The sequence below is a fragment of the Meles meles genome, chromosome 17 (assembly GCF_922984935.1).
Source record: "Meles meles chromosome 17, mMelMel3.1 paternal haplotype, whole genome shotgun sequence".
Taxonomy (NCBI): Eukaryota; Metazoa; Chordata; class Mammalia; order Carnivora; family Mustelidae; genus Meles; species Meles meles.
In genome coordinates, this window is record NC_060082.1 from 46,440,856 (window position 1) to 46,468,101 (window position 27,246).

At 51.1% G+C, this 27,246-nt stretch overlaps 1 protein-coding gene across 3 annotated transcripts in view; it reads left to right on the forward strand.

Annotated features, from left to right (window-relative positions):
- Window positions 1–27,246, forward strand: part of FAM163A (family with sequence similarity 163 member A) — an 81,302-nt gene that overhangs the window by 48,891 nt on the left and 5,165 nt on the right. For 2 of the 3 annotated variants that reach the window (XM_045982117.1, XM_045982116.1), the window contains exons 2-5: window positions 17,471–17,563; window positions 20,909–20,929; window positions 22,044–22,158; window positions 22,701–25,810. In XM_045982117.1, coding sequence (XP_045838073.1) covers window positions 22,066–22,158; window positions 22,701–23,108 — 501 coding nt within the window. In that variant the 5' untranslated portion in view covers window positions 17,471–17,563; window positions 20,909–20,929; window positions 22,044–22,065 and the 3' untranslated portion in view covers window positions 23,109–25,810. Of the gene's footprint in view, window positions 1–17,470; window positions 17,564–20,908; window positions 20,930–22,043; window positions 22,159–22,700; window positions 25,811–27,246 lie in introns of those variants that run through there. The other variant, XR_006815478.1, reaches the window with a different exon arrangement.

Consider the following 27,246-nt stretch of genomic DNA (forward strand, 5'->3'; position numbering starts at 1 on the left):
AATATATTCCTTTATCATCAAATTATGCTCTCATATTTTTTGTAGCTAATTTCCCAATTTATTATTTAACTTTCCATCAATTTTTATTCTGAGTTCTTTCATACGTAAGTTTGAATTTTGAATGTAGTTAGGTTTTTCTTCTTTGTCTGTAACTTGGATAACCGACTTCACCAGTTTGGGGTACAAGTGAGTTCATAACTCTTTATTCTCTAATTAATTGCTCAACCTTCAAATGTTCAAATGTTGGCTGAAAGTTCCATATCTTCTCTCGAGACCTCTCTTACCTTCTTTCCCCAACCCTTAAGGGTCTTAGTTAACCCAAAGGAGGCTACTCCTATTTCTAGATACAAAACCAAGAAAGAACCTAGAAATCCTGCTGAGTCATCTTGCACTGATTGATGCTACATGAGGGATTACTGAAAATGTTAGCTCTGTGTTGTCCATGGACATGTATGTCCACTGCTGTGGCCAAGTCCTTCCTGCAGATGTGGTGAAAAGGACATGGTCGCAAGTTAAATATCTTGGTTCCCATAAATCATTGTCCCCCAAAGTCCCTTACTATGCTAAGGCAACTAGATAAGGAGAAGCTTCTGGCCCAAGCCAGGTGACATGTCATCTCCCCACAACTGTTACGCCTTTGTGTTAAGCCTGAATCCTTCACAGATACACCCTGCCCCCCGAACCCCCTGCCTCTACTCCTGTAGTTCTTTACTTCCAGCAGAACTTGGGGAGGGCCACTCCACAGGATTCTGTAACTTCACATCTTGGGCAGAAGGAGATAAAGTCTTGGTTTCTGTCCTCTAAGAAGAATCTTGGTATCCTTTTGCAAAGTCATACCCTAAATTTTCAGCTCTGGCCTCAAGAAAAGTGCTACACTTTTCATCAAATTACAAAAGGCTTGGGTTACCTTTCCTGGAGGTCAGTGGATGCCTATTCATTTGATCGGGTTGCAAAAAACAGAAGTTACTCTACATATTGAAATTTTTTTTTTCCTTTTTCTAGTTGTCTTTATTTTTGTTGATTTCATTTCAGCTGTTTCCAGAGTGGGTATTTAATACAGGGGATTAGGTGCTTACAAATCATTGGGAGATCCAAAGGGCAGGATCTAGGCTGAGTCCCTTCAGATGAGTCCTGCGATCATAGGATCATGTCAGGAAGCAGAGGGATCATAAAGCTGAGACTGTGGCTGCTGGCCATAGCTGCTCATGGCCTTAGCTATAATCCAGAGATCAGGAAGCTGCCGCCACAACTTTGGCTTCCGAGTCACACAGATCCTGCTGGATCCACCGCTGCAAAAATAGATGCCACTCGCCCTGCCTCTTGAGAGACACTGAGAAGTCTGATAACCCTGCTCCAGAAAATTCCATGTCTAATAACCTCACTTCCCATCAGCCAGCAGAAAAGCAGTTTCTGCTTTACTTCCACTTCCCAAATCTCATGCAAGTATATCTGATTGGCCACACTTACATCATGTCCAGAACCCTAGATACAAGGGAGTCTGGAAAATGTCACATTTAGCATTCCGGCTTTGGCCCAAGACAGGCAAGAAGGAGGATGGAAAAGATGTTGCGCTCCACCTACCACACCAGTCATGTGTATTTCTGTGACAAAAAGAGGCTACTCAAGTGATTCCCCCACTAGGAAAGAAAATCTGCTGCAAAGTGACCATGCCTATCTAAGGACAGAGAAGCATTGGGCATAACTTTCAGAGTCTCACATAACCCAGCAATACCTGACACATCTAAACTTAACATCCCTCCTCTAAGGTCCTTAAAATATTCTATGGGAATGGATGATTCCTGGGTGAAATAGTAGAGGTGTGTGGCTGGGGGGAAGGATTCCAAGAAGGGAAAAGGGTCTATGGTCATAGCTGAGACCTGGTCCTCCACCTGCTGTGGATTTATTATCAAGCAAAGGGGCAAAGTCAGTTCAGTGAATTAGCGCCAATCAGTTCAACCCAGAGCGCCCTGTTCACATCCTTGGCTCCACATCTGATGGGTGGAGATAAATTGGAGCTCATTCTGAAGATGGAGACAAGGATGGTGGAAAATCTGGCAGCCATGCCACCTGGGGAAAAGCAGAAGGAAATGAGGAGGTTTAACCTGAAGAAAAAAAGAAATTGAGGGGGAATATCTCCCTGTATATCTTTCATTCCTTCATTCCTTCATTTCATTCATTCAATCAGTGACTGTTTTACTGAATCTTCATTTGTTTCAGGCATTCTGCGAAGCAGGTACAGAGATAAAAAGATCATCCCTGCTTGCATCTGGGCTGGCAGTTTTGCAAAGGAGGCAGATTTTTTGACGATTAAAAGCAATGATAAATTATGAATTATAAATCATGCCAGTGCTGCAAAGGAGGTTTCCATAAGGTAGAGAATAAGAAGGGTTTACGTCTGCCTAGAGGAGTCAAGGAGGGGGTTCTTGAGCTGATTCCTAAAGGAGTAATAGAAATTTGCCAACTAGGGTGGAGAGGGTGGCCTAGGAAGGTATAATAGTATGTATAAGGATGGAGAAATAGGAGAGAGAATGGCTTACCTAGGAAATGACATACATTTTTTGTGTTATTGGAGCAAAAGTGCAAATAGATAATACCAAGGAATAAGGGTGGACCAGGATTTAGGGACTGTGCTCCTCCTCCTTCCTCCTGGGCATGTAACCCCTTTATGTCTCCCAGCCTCCTCTGTGATTGGGCATGGCCTGTCAACGGCATGTGAGAGGGAGTGAATGTCCCCTTCACAGTCTGGCCCACCAAATCCAACCTGCAGTGATCGCCCACTCTTCCTCTGTCTGGATGGCTATAGGCCGACTCACTACATGGGAGGATCCTGAGTCCCTACATGACCACGTGGAAGGCCCAAGTCCCAGATTTGGGGCTTTCTGGGGAAAAATTATTTTTCTGGGGAAAAATAATTTCAGATTTGGGGATTTCTCTGTCCCAGCATCTAGCAGAACATGAAGGGCCTTGTATGCCCTGCTGTCTGTCTTGAGATGTTGAGAAAGCTGTCTTTTGAAGAGAGATAAATCTATCATAAATGACCCTTGGGGGCAAGCCAGTTTGAACAAATGACAGTTACAGACAGGCAACTTTCAGCTCATCTTCTTTTATCTGTTACCCAAATGTTGTCTTTATCCCTCTGCCCTCTCCACCTACCTCCTCCAGAAAATTTAATAAATACAGAAGTTGGCCATATCCAGTCACAAGGCAGGGTGTCTCTCCCCCCTGGGACTCTGGGCTCACTGGCCTTCTCATGCTGTGCTCCTCTGCTACTTTAGCCTATGTGCAACAGTGGGGGAGAGAACAAATGCACCCTCGCCATTCCTGGCTCATCCCTCTGACCACCCCACCCCAGATCTTGAGTGTATAACAGATTTTATAGGCATTGGGGAGTAATTAGAGGGGAGGTTTCTGCAGGGAGGAGGAAATTTAAATGGATATTTAGTCTGGCCAGTCCAATACTGTAATCTAAAGGGAGAGAAAGCAAGTTATTTCTTCCTTCTTCCTCCTCTGTCTCTCTTTCTCAGAGGGGACTGTTCTTCAGTCCTTGGCTCACAGGGCATGTGCATTCCTTAGGGTCCATCTCTCTGTCCCTCCATGGCAACGCAAGGACACAGTGTGTCAGCAGTTTATTTCACAGAGTCTGAGCCTGTTGGTGTTGAATTCCATCAGGCACTTGGGGCAGAGCAGTCAGAGTTGGGTTTTGGCACTCCATGTCTGTCTGTCTGTCTGTCTGTCTCTCCCTCTCTCTCTCTCAGGCAATGCCATGTGCAGAGATGCCTATCGCAGTTCTCCAGAGGGTTAGCGCTGGTTCAGACGTGTGCGCGCGTGCGCGTGCGCGCGCGCACACACACACACACACACACTCATACCATGCACCTTCCAAGGTCAAATCATTCTCAGAGACAGTTGAGTCTAAACTCAAATTAAGAAAGAAAAAATATTTTCCGAAACGCGGAATCACCCAGAAGAATTCCCCTGTCTACAATATTCCCCTATCTACAAAACAATCCCTTCTCTGAAATCATGGAGTTTTACAGTATTATCCAGAGTGGCTCTGATTTGGGGCCACGTGTCTTCCCCTGGAGACTCTCTGTAAGGGGGAAAGAGGCAGCAGCCTTGGCGCTTGCCCACGGCCCCTCGCCCTCTCAAGAGGACTGTGTCCCAGATCCTCCCCATCGCACTGGCCTGGATAGCAGAGCTCGAAAGGGGAATGGACCAGCTCTTCCTGCTGTTGATAAGAAACAGTGAGGGTATAGGCTTTGGGAGTTTTTCACTTTTGTTCATTTACAGATGACTTGGTTCTGTGCCCCACTGGTGGAAAAGCCCTAGAACAGTACCCCCATTTCTTTTCTCATGATAGTCCTGCCGTGACATAGTCCCTACCTTGACTTCCTGTTCTGAAGCCCTGAGCCATCATGTGAGAAGCTATAGCCCAAGAGCCAGCAGCAAAGGAGCTAAGTGGCCTTGGGAAAGTCTGTATTCATATGCCCTCTAGCAGAGCTCTGCTGGGGTCAAGCAGACCCGTAAGCCAGAGTTCCAGGGGAGGCCAATGGTGCAAGTTACTTGGTATTTCAATGTGGGAGGATTCATCAAGATGCTTTTTTATGACTTGTCCACTTACTATACGTTGGCTTTCAATAAAAGGCTAAAAGATAGTCTTACCAGCTATTAAAATTTATTATGAGGCAACATAATAAAGACAATAGGACTTACTAATAATTGTAGGTAAATAGGTAAGTAGAAATGAATAGCGGATTCACACATAGATCTGTATATAAATAAATCTGAAATTAGTATGTATGTAATATGTATATAAAGGTGGTAATTTAGTTCTAAGAAAATTGGGCTCAACTGGCAGAATTGATTCTCTGTCTAAAAAAAAAATACTGAAACTGAAACCTTCATCTTTCACACTGGATGAAGGATTATATTTTAAAAATGAGAAATCCCTGACATAAACTTGTGTGCAAGAAAACTTTCTATGCAAAGTAAGAAAGAAAAAGTGATAAAAGATTTAACTCCCTAAAAATTTTAAATGCTTGTGTAGAAAAAGAGTCCATTGTAGGACAAATATTTATAGTACTTGTGACACCATAAGTATTAGTATGCCTAATTGGTAAATTTTCAAAGAAATTGATTTTTTTGGGAGATTTTATTTACTTATTTGACAGACAGAGATCACAAGTAGGCAGAGAGGCAGACAGAGAGAGAGAGGGAGAAGCAGGCTCCCCGTGGAGGAGAGAACCTGATGCGGGGCTCGATCCCAGGACCCCAAGATCATGACCCGAGCTGAAGGCAGAGGCTCAACCCACTGAACCACCCAGGTGCCCCTCTAAGAAATTGATTTTAAAAAGCACAAAATAACAAGTAGGAAAATGTATGAAATTAAGAAGTGATCATGCACATAGAAGGAGGGCTTTTTAAAATATCCCCTTTGGGGGTTAAAAAATAGAGACCCAGATGTGCAGTGGGGACGGTCGGCTCCTCCCAGAGGGGTTCCTCCTGGGAACATTTTGAGGTGCTGTCTATCATTCATGTTTCCTACCAAATCCCTGACTTCTTTGTGTCTTTTTACTTTCTTCCCTCTGCTTGGCTAATTATCGCTTGTGGAAATGACATCTTGTCTTGACCACGTGTAGTTGATTTAAATTTAATGATTCTTCATTCCTCTACCTGTAGGTCCCAAGACAGGAGTCTCACTCCCCTCCTCCTTCCCTCCCTTCTCCCTTTCTTTCTTCCTATTTTTATTTTTAGAGCTGCTGTCTTCTAATCTATCTTTCTAGCCATCCCGTTCCTCTTTTATAGTCTTTCTATACATCATCCTTAACCTCTCAGAAGTCACAGAGTTCTCTGATACCTAAGGAAATCTCCATACAGCCACTCCAGAAGCAAGCACGTGCACACACACACACACACACACACACACACACACACGCCCAAGCTTAAAATTTTGGAAATTCATAAATGCTTTTTGACTTTCCCCAAAGTGGCATGGATTGAACGAAATTGCTCCTGATTATTTTTCTTTAGTCAAGTCGTCTTCCTTTATGATTATCACCTATAGAAGAAAAGAAGCTACTCCATAGTCTCAGTCCCTTCAAGGAGTCTCATCCCAGGAAATTCCAATCCTCTATGCAAAAAACCCACCATATTTGGAAAGCAATTTAAATCTTGATTGCACGTTTTGGGAAGATCCCAATGGGAGAAACTATATTCGTAATATTTCAAAAACTTTAAAATATCGTCTCTCCCCGTCTCCACCTCTCCAGTAACTCATGCACATGGCAGCCGCCTTGAACCTCCTCTTTTCTGTCCTTCCAGAAGGCATTTCAAATGCCTCTCATGCTGGCCCTTGGATTTTCTCCTCCTCTTCTCTCATTGTCCAAGTGTATTCAGGTCAGCGCTCTGACCTTTCTACGTCCCATAAATTCAAACAGCATGGGATCTCCCAGCCTCTCGTTTACCCCCAAATCTGCCCACTCCAGGAGATGAGCTTGTGGAAACAATTTAGCAGAAAGCAGAGGAGGAGAGAGCCTATGAACGTTCTACCTTCACATGTTTTCCTGTTACACAAAAGAAGGGTAAATGTGCTCTTCCTAATCTTCCTAACCTGTTTTCTGGCTGATCTGGATCGGTCTGTTCTGGAGGCTCCCCCGATAGGTAAGGTGGCCACGTGTGGTCTCCATCCCACCCCATCCCTGCCTCAGCCCTTTGGTTCCAGCGGATGAAATGGGGCTCCTGTCCTTCACCTCTGTTTCTGGGGGGAAGAGTTAGGAGCTACAGCATAGAATCTATCAAAGCCTCCCCTACCCTTCTACAAGATGCAAAGGGATAAAGATGCAGGTGAAAGAACCATCACAAGATCACCAGGCCACCAGTACCAGAGAAGTCCGAGTTTGTCAATCAGACAGAAATACGATCATTGAGATACAGCTGCTGTTCCTTAGTTTTAGTCTCAGCTATATCGACTCTAATCGTTAAGCAGGTCCGTTTCTAAAGGAGTTTAGCTTGGCCCTTCACAAAGACACCCAAAGCAATAGTTGAGAAGAACTAGACCCAGAATATGGAGCAGGAACCATATGTACTGTGGTGTGCCGTGGACTTGAGACACGTCTGGACGTGAACTCCCCATTCTTGCTCACTAAGTCTGGGCAGTTGGGGGGCAGAGCTCCAGTCCATGTGGCTGAGGGGATGGTTTTGTCCTGATCTGCTCGCATGCCTTCCGTGCAGATTCTGCCGGGCCTCTCGGGCTTGCTGGTGGGGTTCTGCCTGGAGCCCTTGCAGAAGCCCTTGGTTTTTTGCTCCCGTGGTTCCCATAGAATGTCACAACCCAGCACCCCAGCAAAGGCCTGGGCTCTCATGCCCGTTTTAGAATGTTTTGCCCGTTTTAGAATGCCTCTCCTTGGGCCTCTCTTGCCCATTTTAGAATGTTTTTTTCTGAAATGATGAAAGATTCTGAACACATTCTGCTGCCTTTTTAAAGGTCCCTAAACCCAGAAGCTGCCTCGTTCCAGTCCCACCGTCCTCCTGCCCTCAGTCTGGCCCCGTCAGACTCAACTGGTGTAGAAAGAGGCCCGGTCCTCTGGACAGGAGGGCAGGAGAGGCGACCTGTTCTGTAATGCTTCCAAGCCTCCCTGTGAGACGTGAGCCCACAGTTGTCCCATCTCTGTTACTCTTGCTTATGTCCTGTGAGAATTATCTTGGATTTGGTCTAAATTTCCTTTGGTATAGTCTTATCCCTACTTCAACTCCTGGCCCCCTTGGGAAGCCTTGAGCAAGGCTCCCATTCCTCTTCCCCTACTTTGACGCCTTGGTCTGTGACTAGTCCTGTACAGCCTAGCTCGCTCCCAATGCCATGCCCTCCTAACACCACCTGGCCTCAAAAACCGAGTTCCCCTTCCCTAGCATGGCCTGTATTCTTTTTTTTTTTTAACCTTATTTTATTTTTTAAATTATTTTTAACATATGATGTATTATTTGCCCCAGGGGTACAGGTCTGTGAATCATTAGTCTTACACATTTCACAGCACTCACCATAGCACATACCCTCCCAATGTCCATCACCCAGCCACCCTATTCCTACTCCCCCAACCCCCAGCAACTGTCAGTTTGTTTCGTGAGATTATGAGTCTTTTATGGTTTGTCTCCCTCCTGATCCCATCTTGATCCAGTTTTTTCCCTCCCTACCTCCCATGACTTCCCGCCCTGCCTCTCAAATTCCTCATATCAGGAAGATGATATGATAGTTGTCTTTCTCTGACTCACTTATTTAGCTCAGCATAATACCCTCTAGTTCCATCCATGTCATCGTAAATGGTAAGATTTCATTTTTTTTAAATTTTTAAATTTCTTAAATAAACATATAATGTATTATTAGCCCCAGGGATACAGGTCTGTGAATCACCAGGTTTACATACTTCACGGCACTCACCATAGCACATACCCTCCCCAATGTCCATAACCCCACTCCCCCTCTCCCTACCCCCCTTCCCCCGGCCACTCTCAGTTTGTTTTGTGAGATTAAGAGTCTCTTATGGTTTTTTTCCCTCCTGATCCCATCTTGTTTCATTTATTCTCCCCCCCCCCCCCATATTGCATCTCCACTTCCTCATATCAGGGAGATCATATGATAGTTGTCTTTCTCCAATTGACTTATTTCACTAAGCATGATATGCTCTAGTTCCATCCACATCGTCGCAAATGGCAAGATTTCATTTCTTTTGATGGCTGCATAGTATTCCATTGTGTATATATACCACCTCTTCTTTTTTCATTCATCTGTTGATGGACATCTAGGCTCTTTCCAGCTATTGTGGACATTGCTGCTATAAACATTGGGGTGCACGTGCTCCTTCGGATCACTATATTTGTATCTTTAGGGTAAATACCCAGTAGTGAGATTACTGGGTCATAGGGTAGCTCTATTTTTAACTTCTTGAGGAACCTCCATACTGTTTTCCAGAGTGGCTGCACAAGCTTACATTCACACCAACACTATAGGAGGGTTCCCCTTTCTCCACATCCTTGCCAACATCTGTCCTTTCCTGACTTGTTAATTTTAGCCATTCTGACTGGTGTGAGGTGGTATCTCATTGTGGTTTTCATTTGGGTTTCCCTGATGCTGAGAGACGTGGAGCACTTTTTCATGTGTCTGTTGGCCATCTGGATGTCTTCTTTGCAGAAATGTCTGTTCATGTCTTCTGCCCATTTCTTTCTTTTTTTTTTTTTTAAGATTTTAGTTATTTATTTGACAGGGAAGAAGTCACAAGTAGGCAGAGAGGCAGACAGAGGGGAGGGGGAAGTAGGCTCCCTGCTGAGCAGAGAGCCCGATGTGGGGCTCGATCCCAGGACCCTGAAATCATGACCTGAGCCAAAGGCAGAGGCTTAACCCACTGAGCCAGCCGGGTGCCCCTTCTGCCCATTTCTTGATTGGATAATTTATTCTTTGGGTGTTGAGTTTGATAAGTTCTTTATAGATTTTGGATACTAACCCTTTATCTTATATGTCATTTGTGAATATCTTCTCCCATTCTGTCAGTTGTCCTTTGGTTTTGTTGACTGTTTCCTTTGTTGTGCAAAAGCTTTTGATCTTGATGAAGTCCCAATAGTTCATTTTTGCCCTTGCTTCCCTTGCCTTTGGCGATGTTTCTAGGAAGAAGTTGCTGTGGCTGAGGTCGAAGATGTTGCCTGTGTTCTCCTCAAGGATTTTGATGGATTCCTATCTCACATTCATCCATTTTGAGTCTATATTTGTGTGTGGTGTAAGGAATTGTCCAGTTTCATTCTTCTGCATGTGGCTGTCCAATCTTCCCAACACCATTTGTTGAAGAGACTGTCTTTTTTCCATTGGACGTTCTTTCCTGCTTTGTTGAAAATGAGTTGACCATAGAGTTGAGGGTCGATTTCTGGGCTCTCTATTCTGTTCCATTGATCTATGTGTCTGTTTTTGTGCCAGTACCATGCTGTCTTGATGATGACAGCTTTGTAATAGAGCTTGAAGTCTGGAATTGTGATGCCACCAACTTTGGCTTTCTTTTTCAACATTCCTCTGGCTATTTGGGGTCTTTTCTGATTCCATATAAATTTTAGGATTATTTGTTCCATTTCTTTGAAAAAAATGGATGGTATTTTGATAGGGATTGCATTGAATGTGTAGATTGCTTTAGGTAGCATAGACATTTTCACAATATTTGTTCTTCCAATCCATAAGCATGGAACATTTTCCATTTCTTTGTGTCTTCCTCAATTTCTTTCATGAGTACTTTATAGTTTTCTGAGTACAGATTCTTTGCTTCTTTGGTTAGGTATTCCTAGGTATCTTATGGTTTTGGTTGCAATTGTAAATGGTATTGACTCCTTAATTTCTCTTTCTTCTGTCTTGTTGTTGGTGTATAGAAATGCAACTGATTTCTGTGCATTGATTTTATATCCTGACACTTCACTGAATTCCTGTATGAGTTCTAGAGTTTTGGAGTGGATTATTTTGGGTTTCCCACATAAAGTATCATATCATCTGCAAATAGTGAGAGTTTGACTTCTTCTTTATGGCCTGTGTTCTTATGGGGCTCTCTTCCAGCCTGCTGACATCTTGCTAGAGAGGAGACCCAAACCCCAATGATGTTTCTACCTTTCCTAACAACCCTGAGTAGCCATCATCAGGCTGGAGGCCTGCTGCCTGGGGATCTCAGAACACCTTCCAAACAACAGTAGACATCAAATACAGTTGGAGAGAAATCCAAGCCTATGGTACAGAACAATGAACCTCATGGAAAGGAAAAGCCAGTCCCTTCCCACAACACAGGCCATGGTACTGCCTTCCCTCCTGCAAATGGTCAGGCTGGGAAAGAGCATTGAATGTGGGGCGTGGGGAGGGAGAAGAGCTGGAGGGGCACAGGGATGGGCCACTATGCGTGTTCCTACAGCAACCACCATTCGGGGTGGGGGGGGGAACAATGCAGACAGGGCATTCCCCTTCTCCCTGAATTAGCTGTGTGGATGGCTTTCCTGAACTTCATATTTTCTTTAAAATAAATAAAAAGTGGCCATGCCTGGAGATCAGACAAAATGAAACACAGGAAAGTTCTGTAAGCGATAACAGACACTGTTTGGAAAGGCAGCAAGGGAAACAAAGTCAAGTCCAGGGTGAATCACAGCCTTAACAAGTGTATTGACCTCTGCTCTGGCCTCTCGGAAGCAGAGAGGGCAGATCCACAATCAGGGACCCTGATTCCAAGAGCTGCAGAGACAAAGGATCCCCAGTCCAAAATAGCCTCTGTCCATCGAAAATGACACATACTTAAGCTCACTGTGTCTACAGACTATGAGTGCATTTGGGGTTTGCCAGAGGTGAGCTCAGGGAAGGCTGTGAGCTGGGGCAGGCGGGACCCCGTCTGCACCCACTGCTCTTCGGGACTAGCCCAGTTTTAATTGAGGGACCATGCAGAGGGGTCCATCTTTGGGCCTCCCCAGACAGGGAAGAGGTGGGCTCAGCTCACCTCTGCAAGAGCTATCAAGGATGCAGGTGATGCCATTGGGTTGGCCCTAGGCTGAGATAAGCAGGACCCCCATCTTTGCTAGTTATCTGTGGCAAACATTTACTGCTAACCCCAAGATCTGAACAAGAAGCTCTGCCTGCTCCAGGGAGTTTACAGGCTCTGATAAGGACTGCAGAATGGCCCCAGGCCTTCCATCCGAGGGTCTGGGGACCATGTGCTCTACTATTTACGACTCACCTACCCCCTGTAAGCTTCTTGAGGGTGCTCAGTCCCGTCATATTTGTGTTCCCAATGTGGGGCTCAATGCCAGGCTCTGTGCTCAGTGACTAGTAGGTAAAGAATAAGTGGGGGAATGACATGGGTTTCCCATGAGTATCATGTTGAGACACGAAGGGCTCAGTGGAAATGCTAGTCAAGGTCATGATCAGGGATCTTAGGGACGCATTGTATCTGAGAGGCAGGTCAGGACCAGAATGAAACAGGAATGACAAGCTATTTTCACCTGAGTTCCCTGAGGCATAACTCTTATAGGATCTGGGGTCGTGTGTTCTAAGGATCTAGACAGGACCTGCTCAAAACCCCATCTGCTGAATTAGTCCTTACTGTGTCACCTGTGTCCACCAATGTGCACCCAGTTCTGAGCTCAGCCCCTTCATCCGATTGCCACAAATGAGAAAAAGATGATTCCATGTTACCAGCAGTCTGAGAGGACAACACAAAAACCACAGAGACCCCCCAGATCTTAAAAGCTGTTTGCACTCGCTAACAGCTGGGATTTTTAATGGGCCAAAAAACTCAACAGAGCCCCACCAGCCTCAGCCAGTTCCTCTGGATCCCTTTTCTTCCTTATCCCACCCTCTCTGTCCACCTGCTACCAGGCACCTCAGTAACTCTTCTCATTCTGTTGTGTCGAGTGGTCCAGCTCATACCAGAGCTACTCCCAAACCCTGGCATGGTCAACTCATCACAGGACAAGTGAGAATGAAAGGCTATCTCTTCTGTTGGTGGGACAGAGGACCGCAGGGAGCCTGAGTCCTTGGAACCACACCCACTCTCCCTAGAAGACAGTATAATTTAAATTAACAAAATAACATCCCCCTTCCCGTCATCTTTACCATGTAAGGAAAGGTGTGTCATTTACCTTGCAGATCAATCTCAAGGAGATCATTAATTGTCCAGAGTCATCCAAGGGAGTGTAGAAGATAGAACTGCCAAATTTTGATACTCCTATCTTAGTGCTCCTCCCACTGTTCACAGCAGATGAGCCCAGAAGGCAAGGCTGTGTATTGGGCTGGCATGCTGTGTACAGAGACTTCCCCCATCAGAGCTGGTCGTTCTTGTGTCTAGAACGCACAGAACTTCAGGCAACTAAAGTAGAGCTTTACGAAGACAGGATTCCAAGTCTGTGCCCACAGATGGTCTGTAATCTAAGGAAGAAGGCAGAGTACACCCACAGGACAGAGTGCATGAGCAAATACAGTGACCTGGGGACAGAGAAGAAGGCTCAACAAACATGTGCAGCATTAAGTGCATCGTGGAAGGCTTCCCGGAGGTGGTAACAGCCCCTTTTTTTCTTTTCTCTTTGTTCAAGTTGGACCTCAGGGGCAGAAGGTGAAGTTAACATATTCCACACATCGTAGCCGATTATCACTTATCATGGGTCTATGCCAGGCTCCTCTCTTGCTTTGTATGCTCTTCGCTTCACTTCTCCCCATCCCGTTCCCTTCCTTCCACAGACGGCCATTCTAACATTCAGTGTGACCCATTTTTTTGGTTATGTGTTCTTGAAAATGGGAATTGTTGATCTGTACACTTGCATTTTAAATTTATGGAGACAGTATTAGCTCGCTCTGTTTGTTTTGGTTTTTTGTTTGTTTTTTCACTAAGTGTCATGCTAAGATTTACCGCTGTTTCTCTGGTCTGTCTGGCCCGGTGCTTTCAACAGCTGTATTACCCTGCGAGGTGGCATCTGCCTGACATGACTCCCCCAGCCCCCCGTGATGATCCCTTGAGCTCGCCTCCAATTCCCTGCACCATAAACAACACAGCAATGCACATCGTTCACCCGTGACCCCTTATGGCTGTGTTGAGAAGGTTTGGGGACATAGACTCAGGAGCAGAATTGCATCTCGTCAGGGGTGTGTGCGGACTTACCATGGCTAAGGGACACGGGTCTCTCCCTCCAGGGGCTGCTCTGGCTACATCCCCACCAACCCTTCCCCTAAATTCCTACGTCCACGCCAACCCTGGGCACAAGCCCGTTTTCTGATTTTTGCCAGTCCTACCAGCGTAAAAGAGTCAGTTCCCATTCCTCAGGTTAGCCGTGAGTGTGGGCGTCTCTTCACTTTTTTGGTAGCCTCATTGCCCCTTAGGACGTCAAGTCTCCTTCTTTCTCTTGACGATTTGCAAGGATTCCTTGTATGTCCTGAAAAGACCTCTTCTCACCCAGCGTGTGCATCTCTGCTGCTGTCATCGCCTGTGGGGGACAAAGGAACCCATCTGGCTGCTGTTCTTCACACCCCCTCCCCGGGGATATGGGATTGGTGAGGGCCACAAGCACAAAGGCATAGGAACCCCTTCCTCCCCTCCCCTCTGCGAACCTGGCCTGAGGACTGCAGTCTAGGAAGACTGGTAACAGACAAGAAAACCTGGCCCCTGTCTCCCCGGCTGCTAACCTGCTGTGTCAATTTCACGAGTTAATAAATGATTGGAGAAGCCTTAATTGTCTCAGAAGAAATTGAGATCAGAGGTGCTTAGGCCCCACTCAATTAACTTGTGCTCCTCAGGGGGCTGAGCGGGGAACAGGGGGCAGCCGGTCGTTAATTACACGTTCTGTGGCCAGCTGTGGCTGCCTTGCCTGCCCACGTTGCTCAAGCAGGGAGCAGGTGACTCCACCTCAGTGAGCTGAAGTCACAGACCCTGGCCTTGGAGGGGGAGTGGGACCCTCACTTCCCAGTACATCATCTCTGGGTAGCCTTTCATTCTGCATCCCCCCCGCCCCCGCCCCACAAGCCTCTCCTGGAAGAATGGCTTTTAAGATTCCCCATCACTGACCTCTTCGGGGGCCCTGCCCCCTCCCCGGGGTTGCCACGTTCCTATGGCTCTCCTGCACTCCCCCTTTCCTCCTCCCTTCTGGCCCGCAAGCCCCAAGGACACAGTCCAGAGCCAGTTTTCTGGGCTGCAGCAGATGATGCCCCAGGCTCTGCAAGGTCACCTACCGCCCACCCCTCCCCGTCCCCTGCTGCCTGCAGCCTGAGATCCTCCCCAAAACTTTCATTCCTACGTCATCTCTAAAAGGGGCCAGATGGGGAGACTCAAGCCCGTTAAAAACACAGATTCCTGGGCCCGTCCTCTGGAGATGCTGCCTTGGTGGGTCTGGAGCCTGTTTTTTGACACCTGACTCGGGAGATTGTTACTGTCAAGATAATTTGGAAGACCCTCCTTCAGCCACCTTAGCTCCTGGTGAAGTCAGTGCGGGAGAGACTGCAGCCGGGCCGGCCTGGGGCCAGGAGGGCCACTCCCTGTGCCCCTGCTGCTCCGTCTCTGTCTTGCTGTGTGTGGTGAAGCCAGTCACATGTCCTCTCTGAATTTGGTTTCTTCATCTAGGAAATAGATACTGGGCCAGATCTCTTAGAGTCCTTCCATTCGCACGGATCATTTTTTCTCAGGAGCTGGTAGGTTAAACAAGCGTAATGCGTGATTTGCGCTCAAGAAACAACTTTCTTTCTTTCCTTCTTTTTTGTCTTTGAGCATCCCTTTACTTTAGAATCTATTCCATGGAAGAAATTTTCTCCTGCCTCTGGATAAAAACGTGGGCCAGTCCCGTTGCTTGTCACCCACTCTTAGGTGATAGCCTGTGGTACCACTCAGCTACCGCTACAATCTCAGAAGTTGGAATCGTTGGGTCACTGACAGTGTGTTCTCCTTTGGGCCAGTTTGGATCTGCTTCGAGTTGGAAGCTGCAGGGGCAGTGGGCCGTGTCCCTCTGCTGTCTGTACTTCCCCAACTCTTCCCTTCCTCCCACCACCCCCAAGAAGGTCTGTTTCACGAGCTGCCAGATTGAAATGGGGAATTCTTACCGGTCAGAGAGCAGGGGAAGCTTCAAAGGGACTCTTGCTTTTGTAGATTTTTTTTTTTTGTTTGTGGGCTCTTTGGACGTTGCCTGCTGGGCCCCTCTCTCCTGCAGCTCCCTGACCCCAGGCAGACACATCAGCCCTGTCCCAGGCAGCTTTTGCAACCTCTTGCTCAGCCCCCAGGCACCTGGATGTCCAGCCGCAGTTCTTCTCACGGCTCCGGGGGGCGCTCCTGGACAGGACTCAGGAGAGCCAGCCCCTGCCAGCCCCTGCCAGCCCCGGGTCTGCCGCCCTTGGGGGCTCGGGTAAGAGATTCATGGTTCAGCAGCAACTTGCCAAGGAAACCTTCCACACCGTATCTTCACAAATTTGTGACCCATCTGTATTTTTCAAAGTGGGAGAAAGGCCCTGGATCCTGAAATAGACTATTGACATTCCCACGTGTGTTCCCCTGCACGGGGCTGGGGAAGAGGGACCTGCCCAAACTCAGGGGCGTCCTCTTGATTCTATCAGTTGACATTTTAGTCAAAACTTAGATAGGAGGGTCACCTGGGTGGCTCAGTAGGTTAAGCCTCTGCCTTCAGCTTGGGTCATGATCTCAGGATCCTGGGATTGAGCGGCGGGCTCTCTGCTCAGCAGGGGGCCTGCTTCCCCCACTCTCTCTCTGCCTGCCTTTCTGCCTACTGTGATCTCTTGTCTGTCAAATAAATAAATGAAATCTTAAAAAAATAATACTTAGATAGGAAACATCTCCTTGGACATCCAGCTACCCATGACTGCCATTTTAATGAGAATAAGAACATCTTTGAGAAAAGAAAGCCTGAGTGCCCACAACATCCCAGGCCGATCATAGGCAGGAAGGCCTAGATCTAGAGGGGACGTGAATGTGGGCCTGGGCCACCTCTGTGGGTGAACGTGGGCCTTCTCAGCTTCTCCCAGAGCTCTGCTCCTGAGGCCTGCTGAACTCGGATAAGCTCCAGGCCTTGAGTCATTAGCGTGCCTTTGCCCTCCAGCTTGTGGCTGCCGCAGAGAGCCCTGAGCTGGTCAGCCCATCCTTGTGGAAGGTGGCTCTGGGGATCCAATTATCAGTTGGGTTCCCTTCCCCGTACAAGACCCACAGCGGTGCCTTACCTTCTCAGGACAATGAGCCGAGGGAAGCCTGACTGGAGAGTGTCCTCCTTCCCACACTCCTATTCCCAGTATCAGGCCCAGACTCTCCTGGAAATCATGTCGAGTGGATACTTAAAGAATTTTCATTTTAAGGGACCCCAGGGATTAGCTTACACTGGATTCATAAATGTCCTGGTAGGACCCTGCCGCCCCCTCCTCCATCAGCACGCCAGCATGAGCGTGTAACCCAACTGTCCTGTTGGCATGTTGTCCTGAGGCAGGTTGGGATTTTGGAGTGAGGGACAGGAGTGTGCGGCTGTGGGCACTGGGAGTATGGACAGGCCCAGGGAAGGATGGGGAGGGAATGGAAAAGAGGTACATGCGGCCATAGAGAAAAGGATCAGCCACGTAGGAAACAAGGACACATTCTCCAGGGGATAGGCCAGAATTCTCCAGGAGAGTGTGATAGAAGTAGCTAGACTCCCTTCCCCACCTTAAGCCTCACTTCTCAGAATAGGCAGAGGCTCATGCCCAGTGTCCTTTTACTGTATTGGGCCGTGGGTTCCACACAATGGCACTGAGGGAAGGAATCACGGACAGGACGGGATGTGGCCTTACAAGCCTGTCTTCAGGTTCCTAGGCTGGGGGTGGGGGGTGGTCTCAGAGACTGAGGCAGCCGCGGAAGCCAACAGACAAGTCCCTTTGGGGGATGTCCACTCAGTCTCAGGGTCTGTCTGTACTCTTACCCTCCCTCTCCAGCTCTCACAAATCTTCTTCTCTCTTCTCTGGCAGGAATTGATGCCCTTGGCCATGACGCACCCCCAACCTCTGTCTGCTCGGGCGCAGCCTGCATGACCGAGCCATTGCTGTCCCAGCTGTTTTTGTGTAAGTGTGAGCCGTGGGCTGAGCCTCAGCCCCAGGAGAAGGTGACTGGGCCCTGGGTGGGGAGGGGTGTTGGTGGGGAGTGAGGGCCAGAAAGTCCTGGTCACAGAGGGCAGGTCCCAGGAGTCTTTAGTTGGCAATGGGTTTGTCCTCTTTGGGTGCCCTTGCTCCCTGACTTGGCTACCACAGAACTCATCTGCCAGGCCCTGGGAGGGCACCTCTTGCTCCCGTCCTTAGGAAGCTCAGCAGAAGGCAGCTGGGTAGGATGGAAACTCCACAGCACTGGCCCTTGGGTCCTGACTTGCTATTGTATGACTTGAGGGAAATCACTTAAAGGTCCGACTTTCTCTCCTGTATGTGGGGGTTGTGTGGGGTTCCGAGGTGCATCTGTTATCTTTTGCAGCATGACAGACTCCCTCAAACCTAGCAGCTTGACACAACACACACTGACCAGCTCACAGCGTCTGTGGGTCAGGGCTCCAGGCATGGCCAGCTGGGTCACCATCTCAGGGCCTGCAATCAGGCTGCCTTCAAGGTGTCTTGGGGCTTCAGTTTCATCTTGAAGCTTGACTGGAGAAGGACCCACTTCTGCTCTCACTTCTGATTGTCCAGTTTGATTTACGTCACTGGGCGGAGGACCAGAGGCCACCCACTGTCCCTGGCCACATGGGCCTCCCAACGTGGCAACTTGCTGCGTCCCAACCAGCAAGGGAAGGAGTTGGCAGCAAGAAGGTGGTCGAAGTGGCGTCTGGTCTATTCACAGAGGTGACATCCCATCGTCTTTGCCGTGTTCTGTTGGTTAGAAGCAAGTCACAGATGGCATCCCCCTTGAGGGCAGAGGAGCACCCGAGGCATGACTACAAGAGGCAGGCTCATTTGGGGCCGTCTTAGAGCCCGCAGGCCAGGAGGGGATGGAAATGAAAGCAGCCTGCAGACTGGAGAGTGCCGTTTAGATTCATTTGCATTAGTTGCGAAGAGAAAATGAACCCACCTGCAAAGACAGGAGCCCTTGGAGATGGGGATTTAAATGCTAGATTGTACCGTGACCACAGGGTCCGCAGGGCAAGAGGCTGGGTCCTGGCCTGTTCCCCGCGTGCCCTTCACAAGTGCCTTCTGGGTTCCTGACTGTAAGGCCACATTGAAGCTGACATCTAAAATGTCTGGGCCGGGGGCGCCTGGGTGGCTCAGTGGGTTAAGCCTCTGCCTTCAGCTCAGGTCATGATCTCAGGGTCCTGGGATCGAGCCCCGTATCGGGCTCTCTGCTTGGCAGGGAGCCTGCTTCCTCCCCTCTCTGGCTGCTGCTCTGCCTACTTGTAATCTCTCTCTCTCTCTGTAAAAAAAAGAAAAAAAAATTTAAAATGTCTGGGCCGTCCTTTTCCCCCTGCAAATGACCGTGTTTGAAGGATTCTCTTAGAGTCCCCAAGGGGCTCTTGCATACGCGACTCCCATTTTTCCCTCACAAGCACACCGGTAAGCTGAGTTTTTTTGTTAAGCTTTCTTTCGCAAGTGAGAAAGGAGGTCAGTCCCCAAGATGGGGTAGCCGCTAAATGGCACAGCTGGGCCTCAGATGGGCCTTCAGATGTGTGCCTCTCCCATTTTCCAGCCACTTCTGTGGAACCGCTGCATGGTACCCAAAGAAGGGAGGCCAGGCGTGGAGGTCAGAAGGAGGGAGGACTGTGTTCTTATATAGCTTCCTCACTCCCTGTATCCTAAAACAGGCTAACATCTCAGGGGGCGAGGCCAAGACTTGCAGGTAGAGTGAGTCACTGCTGCCTTCAGCTTCAGGTCACTCCACAGGCCTCTCTTGGCTCAAACGGCCCTCCGTGGTGAGCGTCCGGGCAAGCAGGGTCCAGTGCAGGCATGTTGTCATGAGGGCACGTACATTCTCCCAAGGCTGAGGTTCATCTCCCGCCCCCTATCACGGCCCCAGCAAATGCCCAGCAAATGCCGGAAGCATGGCCCACCATGCGTCTGGGCAGTCAGTCAAATTGGACTTGAACAGGGGACGCTCGGGTCTGCGAGACCGGATGGGAGCTGAGTGATGCAACTTGCTGACCCCTGGTGGTCGGTCAGGGTCATCACTGTCAGGCCGGCGGAGGAAGTCCTATACCTGGATTAGCAAGCAAAACCGTTCATCAAGCAGGCGCCATATGTAATGCTGCAGGGGTAGGAGCCTGATCGGACGCAGCTCCTGATCCAAAAGGACTTCTCATGTACCCAAGGAGTCAAGATGTTCCCACGTGAAAGCAAACAAGCATCCTACCAAGAGAGGGTTTGGAAAGTGGCCCATGGAAAGGCTCTGAAGTGGGAATCCAGAGAGAGAGAGAGAGAGAGCACCACGATGGGGGGCCCAGGGGGTCTCTCAGAGTGCTGGAGGGTGGGCAGGATCTAAACAGGTGGAGAAAGCAGACCAGCAGCCCCTCAGGAACGCCTGTGGCCTCCAAGAGAGTGGGATGCCAATCCTTGCCCGGCTTCCAGGCTCTCCCACTTGGTGCCTACCCTACCCGGCCTTTCCAGAGTCCTTACAGCTCCTGGAGGCCCTCGTGGTCTCTCATGCACCTGGGCTGTTGAGCCTGCCCTCTCCCCTTGTCTACGGGTCAAGCTCCCACTCAGCTTCTAGCACCCAGCTCCAGCGAAACCGCCTCCAGGAACCTTTCCCAAGTAGTTAGTCGCTCCCTGCTCGGTGCCCCCACAGCCCCTGCTCTGTGTGTCTTAGGCCGTACCACAAGGTCCGGTAAAGTGCCTTGTCATCCCTAGGCCCGGAGCTTCTTAAGAACTGGGCCTGCCTGGTGGAGAGAGGATTCGTGTAGGGGGACCGCGGGTGGTGAGCATGCCGGCAGGCGGGGCAGGCAGAGCGCGGCGGGGTGCATGAGGATGGCGCGCGGCAGATGGTATCTGAGTGCAGAACAAGGCGCCCCTCCTCCAGGCGAACACAGCAGGGCCTATGGCTTCCGGAGTGGACGGCCGCTCGCCTTCCAGTCCCGCTTGGCCTTCAAGTAACGAGCAGCCAACTCTGGCGGAGGCACTAACGGGGCCCAGGGAGCGGGAAGGAGTGGGGGGGCGGGGGGTGGGGGTGCCCACTGGGAAAGAGGGTGATGACTTCGGCTGTCACACCAGGTACCAGAGTTGGACATCCCGGTGGGACCCCTGAGTGAAATGTCCTTCAGGCTGCAGTGGAAGGCACCGGGGTCTGACTTCAGAGCTGCGGGCTTGTGGGTGACGCTCCCAGTGACGAGGGCAGAGTGCGGGCGGTAGGGAGGGGGGCTTGCGGACTAGTCTGACCCTTGGGGCCTTTTTCAGGGGCAGCAGTCTTCCTCCAATAGCTCTGTTCCTGTTATTGTCTTGCAGGTCTCTGTTCTGTCACTGAACGTAAGTGCTCACGATCATTCTTCCTCAAGATGCCAAGTCTCCTCCCGCCCTCCTGCTCCAGGGGCACCACCAGACTTGTCCCCGCGTGCCCGGGGGGCGGAGCTTCACCCCCATTAGCAGGACCATTCTCTAGTCTCGCCGCCACGGTCGGTGGCCAGGATGCTGCCTGTTGTCCACTCCCCTGGGTTCACCTTGCCCTTGTCCTCCACAGGAGTTGGAAAGAGGACAGAGATGCCTCCAAAGGAGTGTGGGTTTGAGTCAGGGCAGAACCAGGTGGAACTTGGGATATTAGGTCCCTGTCCCCTCCACCTGAGTCCGGGGCTCAGGGGCCACTGTGCTTTGTGTGATTGAGAGCATGGCCTCGGGGTGAGCCAGGCCGGGCAGATCCTCAGCCAAACCAGTCGAAGCCGCAGTGCGTCATGTGTGACACAGGGGTAATTACGAACTGTCCCGAAAGCTATTTTGAGGGTTACCTGAGAGGAGCGGGGAGAGCTTAGGGCAGTGCCACAGACGAAGCCCCCAGGAAAGGAAGCTGTCGTCTTTGTGTCTTGGATGGAGCCACGAGGTGAGGCCAGGCCCAGCAGGATGCGAGAAGGAGAATTAGAGAGAGGCACAGCAAGAAGCTTTGAAACTGAGCAGAGGCCAAGAGCGGAATTATGCTCTCCCTTAGTGCTCTGCTTCCGCTCTTCCTCAGCTGTGACCCCCCCAAACCCCAAGTCAGCTGTGACCCCCCCAACCCCCACCTCAGCTGTGATCCCCCAACCCCCACCTCAGCTGTGACCCCCAACCCCCACCTCAGCTGTGACCCCCCCAACCCCCACCTCAGCTGTGACCCCCCAACCCCCACCTCAGCTGTGATCCCCCAACCCCCACCTCAGCTGTGACCTCCCCACCCCCACCTCAGCTGTGACCCCCCCAACCCCCACCTCAGCTGTGACCCCCCCAACCCCCCCCCCCGGGTTAGGCTGGCCCAGGCTGCAACCTCTCTCTGCCTTCAGGAAGCCCCCGGTGTCTCAGTGCCCGTGGCCCTTCTCCTCCAGCTGCCCTCAGGTCCTCCCCGCCTCCACCGGTGCGGGAAGGCTCCTCACCACCCCGCTCTCGCACATCTTTGCAGAGTTTGATGGGGCGTCGGGCGGATGACAGCGGGAACAGTTGTGATCACTGGCGGAATCCTAGCTACAGTCATCCTCCTCTGCATCATCGCCGTCTTGTGCTACTGTAGGCTCCAGGTCAGTCCCCCGGAGGCCGCCGGCGAGGCCGCCGGCAAACCACGTCTCCATTCTAGGGGCAGAAATTGGACCCGCTTCCAGGGTGACAAAGCTCAAAGCCAGGAAGCGTGGGGGGCTGGGAATCGAGGGTAGCCAGACGGCAGCCATGTGTCTCTCACACGCTGTCCACTTCGGGGGTTCCCCAAAGAGGCTGTGCCGGGAAGATAGCTGGTCGCTGTGTGGTGTCTCCGGCGTAGCTGAGATTTCGGGAGTGGTGGGAAAGGCACCCCTCTGGGGGAACTGTGGCCCCACCCCGTCCTCAGTAGACACGGAGGTCCCGCAACTCTCGACCTCAGCCTGCAGGGAACGCTGTGAAGTAGGGGGACGGAAAAGGGAAGGTATTGGTTTGGCAAGGCTGGGAGTATGTGCTGGTGGGACGTGGGTTTTAGTCCCAGCATCAAAAAGCGCTCTGTGCAGGGTCATTGGTGGACAGGGACACGGGTGCCTTTGTGCCCCGCAAGGGGAGCCTCGTCCCTCAAGTGTCCCTCCCACTGTCCCCTCAGTACTACTGCTGCAAGAAGAGCAGAGCCGGAGATGCAGACGAGGAGGAGGAGGAGCACGACCTGCCCCCACACCCCAGAGGCCCCAGCTGTAATGCCTGCAGCTCCCAAGCCCCCGACGGCCGAGGCGGCCTGGCGCCTCTCACCAGCGAGCCCTGCGGCCAGCCGTGCGGGGGGGCGGCCGGCCACTGCACCGCCTGCTCCCCGTACAGCTCCCCCTTTTACATACGGACGGCTGACATGGTGCCCAATGGGGGCGGAGGGGAGAGGCTCTCCTTCGCTCCTACGTACTACAAGGAAGGGGGACCCCTGCCCCTCAAGTTGGCAGTGCCCCAGAGTTACCCGGTGACGTGGCCAGGCTCTGGGTGTGAGGCCTTCACCAATCCAAGGGCTATTAGTACAGACGTGTAACCCCCTTCACCCCTGACCCCTCCACATACCTACGCTGCTGTCCCGGCAGGAACACCGGGGAGCAGCGGGGGACCCCTCGAACCGCCCACAAGGACATCTCAGTGTTGTTTGTTTGTTTGTTTTGGCTTTTCTCGCCTCACAGTGGAATTAGAACTGCCCAGTGCATTGAGAACCAGGGCAGGGCCTGGCCCTGTGCCCGCAGGTGGGGGCTGGCAGGACGAGTGGGCAGCCGGGCCTCTTTCTGTGCCTGAACCTTCCTCCACCAGCCCCAGCCCCACTGCAGCCCCTCTGGCTTCCCTTGCTCCCCCCCAGCTTTGGACTGTGAGAAGAGGAGCAGCAGGGAAAGCTAAGTGAAGGCTTCCCTCCCCCCACCCCCAGACTCCTTGAGGGATGGAAGAAGAAAGGGGACCTTGGTGAGGAGAGATGTGAGAAGTAGGGCACGGCAGCATCTGAGAAGGGCGCGGAAGGTGTTCAGGGGACCTCTTCGGGACCTGCTTGCTGAAATGACACCGAGACCCAGGTCCCAAGCCAGTTTTGTATTTGGTGATCATGGGGACTGCGGTCCCTGCTGCTGTTCCAATGTGGACATTGATTCTGGAACCTGCTATGTTCCCCTCCTCGTGGGACACCCTGAGTGGACTCAGAAGGCTGTGGTGTAAGGTTCTTTGTGGGGAATGCACCAAAAAAGGGAAGCCTAACCTTCCCCCCACCCCCCAAATCCTCCTTCTCTGGCTCCGGAACCAGCTGCTGCTGCTGGAGAACCTTGTTGAAGTTTTGTTACTGAGTTTGAACAGCTCAGCGAGTGAGACCTTCTTGCTGAATGTCTCTGGGGCCTGGGTCGGCCACCCTGAGCGGTGGGGGAGCAGTGCTGCGAGGGTGTGTGTGTTCTCAGGTGGGCGCACACCTGTCACCACCCGCACACATCACGGGGTGGGGGGGCCTATGCCACCTCTGGGAGCTGCAGAGTGGAAGGGCTCTGATGCATGGACTAGAAAGGGAAATCTGACATCAGACAGCATGAGGGAAAGGTGACTGACGTGGCTAGTCCCCTAGCAAGCAGCTGGCAGGTATGGGGGGGCCTACTGTCTCCCAGGGACAGTGCTGCAGCTGTGAAGCCCCCCACCCCCTCCAGAGGCCCAGCGCTCTACTCGGGCACCCAGCCACATTGTCATAGGGCTGGACGACTTCACTGCCCTGGGGACAGCACCGCCCCCCCCCCCTAGATTCTATGCTCACTGCCCTCCCTTCACTGCACTCCCCCAGTCCCCCAGGCTCCAGTGAGGGCTTGTTAAATGCCCGAGCCTGGCCCTCAGTTCCCACTTAGAACTCCTCCGTGGCCTGAGGGAACACACCTGATGAGTTTTCCAGTTGCCTCTAAACTTAGGGGTCCTGCTCCCCCTTCTCAGGGCACACCTAACCCCTGGCGCTTCTGAATCACGGCCTGTTGTAGAGAGTGGGGCAGGCAAGGAGCTATTGAGAAAAGCCGGGTGCAGCTGGGAAGGGGGGAGGAGGGGAACCCTTCACCACACCTCTTGTTTCCTCTGTCTGGAACCTGTCACCTTGCATCTCAGCTGTCATTAGGGCCCACTGGGTGAGGATCAGCGAACCTGGGGTCTGGTCACACTGAGGTCACTCATTGGCTCTAGGAACAGTCATTTATCTTCTCTGAGAGTCCATGTTCTCCAGGAAAAAGAGACCTGCCCTGATGGACCCTAAGAAACAGCCAGGACTTTCTGAACAGGTCTGCCAACCACGCGGCTCCTCCTTGCCTGAGCCCTGGAAGGAGCCGGATGCACCTGCCAACAGCCTGATCCAGTGCGTGGGGACGTGGACTGAGGACTAAGCCCGGCACCTTGAAATACAGGGTCAGCAGGCAAAACGATTTTAATTGTTCAGTGAAAAGCAAACACGTTTGTCTGATTCTCCCCCTGGGTGATCTCAGACGGTTACACGTCCTTATACCAGGAGGCAGTTCTAGGCAGGGGGTCATGAGGTCTGTCTCCCAGTCCAGACGGACCAGTGTAGGACAGCAACTTGAACACACGCCATCTCATCACCAGTCCTTATTGGGCCAAGCCACACCCCAATTGACATGAGTTGCTGGGTCTGACAGCCATTGTGGCCTCCTGATGACCAGCCCTTGTGCCTTGCTGCCCGGGAATTCCACAGCCAGTCAACCACAGCAAGGGCCGTTGCTCCTCACCAAACCATAGTATCGTTGATCCTCCTCCCTTTGGAGAAATCAAGATAGTCCAGTCAGCTCTCACCTGCTTCTGGTTCTGACCTACGGGGTCCCTGAGGGAAAAGCATCTTATAGAGTCCCCTCTCCTCCCGTAGCTTTCCCAGCCTAGATCTTGTCACCCTACACGTGAAATCTGGGTTTGGGGCACTGGAGAAGGTGATGGGCCACGGCTCTCCCCTACACACCCCCACAGCGCATGGGGCAGGGTCTCCAGATTGCCTGTTCGCCCCCCTGTCGCGGGGAGGGCCTTACCCATGGAAGAGGAAGCTCACCCATTCAACTGAGCTGCACACTCTTTTGCTGTGGTGTCTGTGCTGTGGGACACTATCTGGACACTTTTCAGATGGTACCCTAACAGGAAGAGAAGGAGAGACTAGGAACACCCTGTCCTCTCCGCCATCTTGTCTCTGCCTCACGTCACTGCTCCCGCTACAGAGTTCCCATCCTGCATCTTTGATAACTTGGAGTCACAACCAAGTGAATGTCCAAATAAATGAAGAATTTGAAATAGAAATCCCACAGAATCCTCTGTTATTCACTCAAGGAGGGGGCAGCCGGGCATGGATTTAAGAGTGAATACTCCTTTTTATTTCCCCAAATGTCCATTTCCAACACCAAAATCTACCAGCTTCGTCTCCCCTCCTACTTCTACGCTAACAGGGCGTCCACCATGTTGCCTCCGTCAGAGCTCACGCCCAGGGAGGATGTGTTGTTTGTTGGGAAAGGGCTATAAAGTGTAGTTGCCATTGCCCCTGAGGGGAAGTAGCCCAGGGAGCCTCACTGGGGAGCAGCCCAAGCTTCAGCCCTGCTCCTTGCCCCTCGGGGACTCCCCCTGCCCCCTGACAGGCAAAGAGCCTTCTCCACTACAAGTGTGGAGCAATTTTCTCTCCATCAGGTCAATGGTTGGAAGATCAGAGGGAAAACGACATTAGCCAGCCGCGGTTCATATCATATATATATATATTTGCAATTTTTTGTGGTAAAATATATACATAACATAACATTTACAATTTTCACCATTTTGAGGTGCACGACTCAGTGGCACTAATTCCATTAATTATCATCACCGTGTCCAAAGTTTTTTTTACCCCAAATAGAACCTCTATGACCACTCACGTTTGAATTATTTTTAACAGCTGTGTTTTACCGTGGAATGAAAACCAGGCTTTGGAGGAGGGGCCCCTGCCTGTCCTGCAGGAAGTTGGGTATTAGCAAACCAGTAGGAAGGCGGGGTGTTGAGGGATTGTCCCTTCCCCTTCTCCCACGATGGACTCTCCTAAGCGAAACCTAACTTCAAGGGAACGCCAAAGATGAGTGTGTTGGAATGTAACTTTGTGGGAAAGTTGGAGGAGGCCTGGGCAGGCAGCATATTTTAAGAAGAAAAGGAAGAGGATTTGCGCAGTGGAGAGAATGAACCAGCTGGAAGGGGCAAGGCTAGGTGAGTGGAGCCCGGCAGCGGCAGTGGGAGCTTGGAGGCCTGGCCTCCTTCCTCCCTGGAAGCCTGCATGCTCAGGTCCTGAGCTCAGGTCCACTGGGTGGACGGCAGAGGCCTCAGGGAGACCACTCTCTGGTCCCCAGATGGAAACCGGGCACGAGGGCCATCCCAGCAGCCTTCTCAGCAGTAGACCTCGCTCCACTGAGCAGCCACCAGTCCCCGTCGTGGTTCTCACACTGCCACAGCAGGTGGACCACTGGCCACTGAGAGGGGAGGGAAAGGGGGCAGGAAAGGAGAGAAAACCAGGTGCCCACTAGCGTCCCCCCAGGGACTCAACCAAACAGAGCGGTTTGAATGTACGTGGACGTGGGGTTTCTGAGCCCCCGGGGAGTCAAGGGAAATGTGTGTGCATCAGGTATCGGAAAAACATTCCGGCAGGGGCACCTGGGTGGCTCACTCGG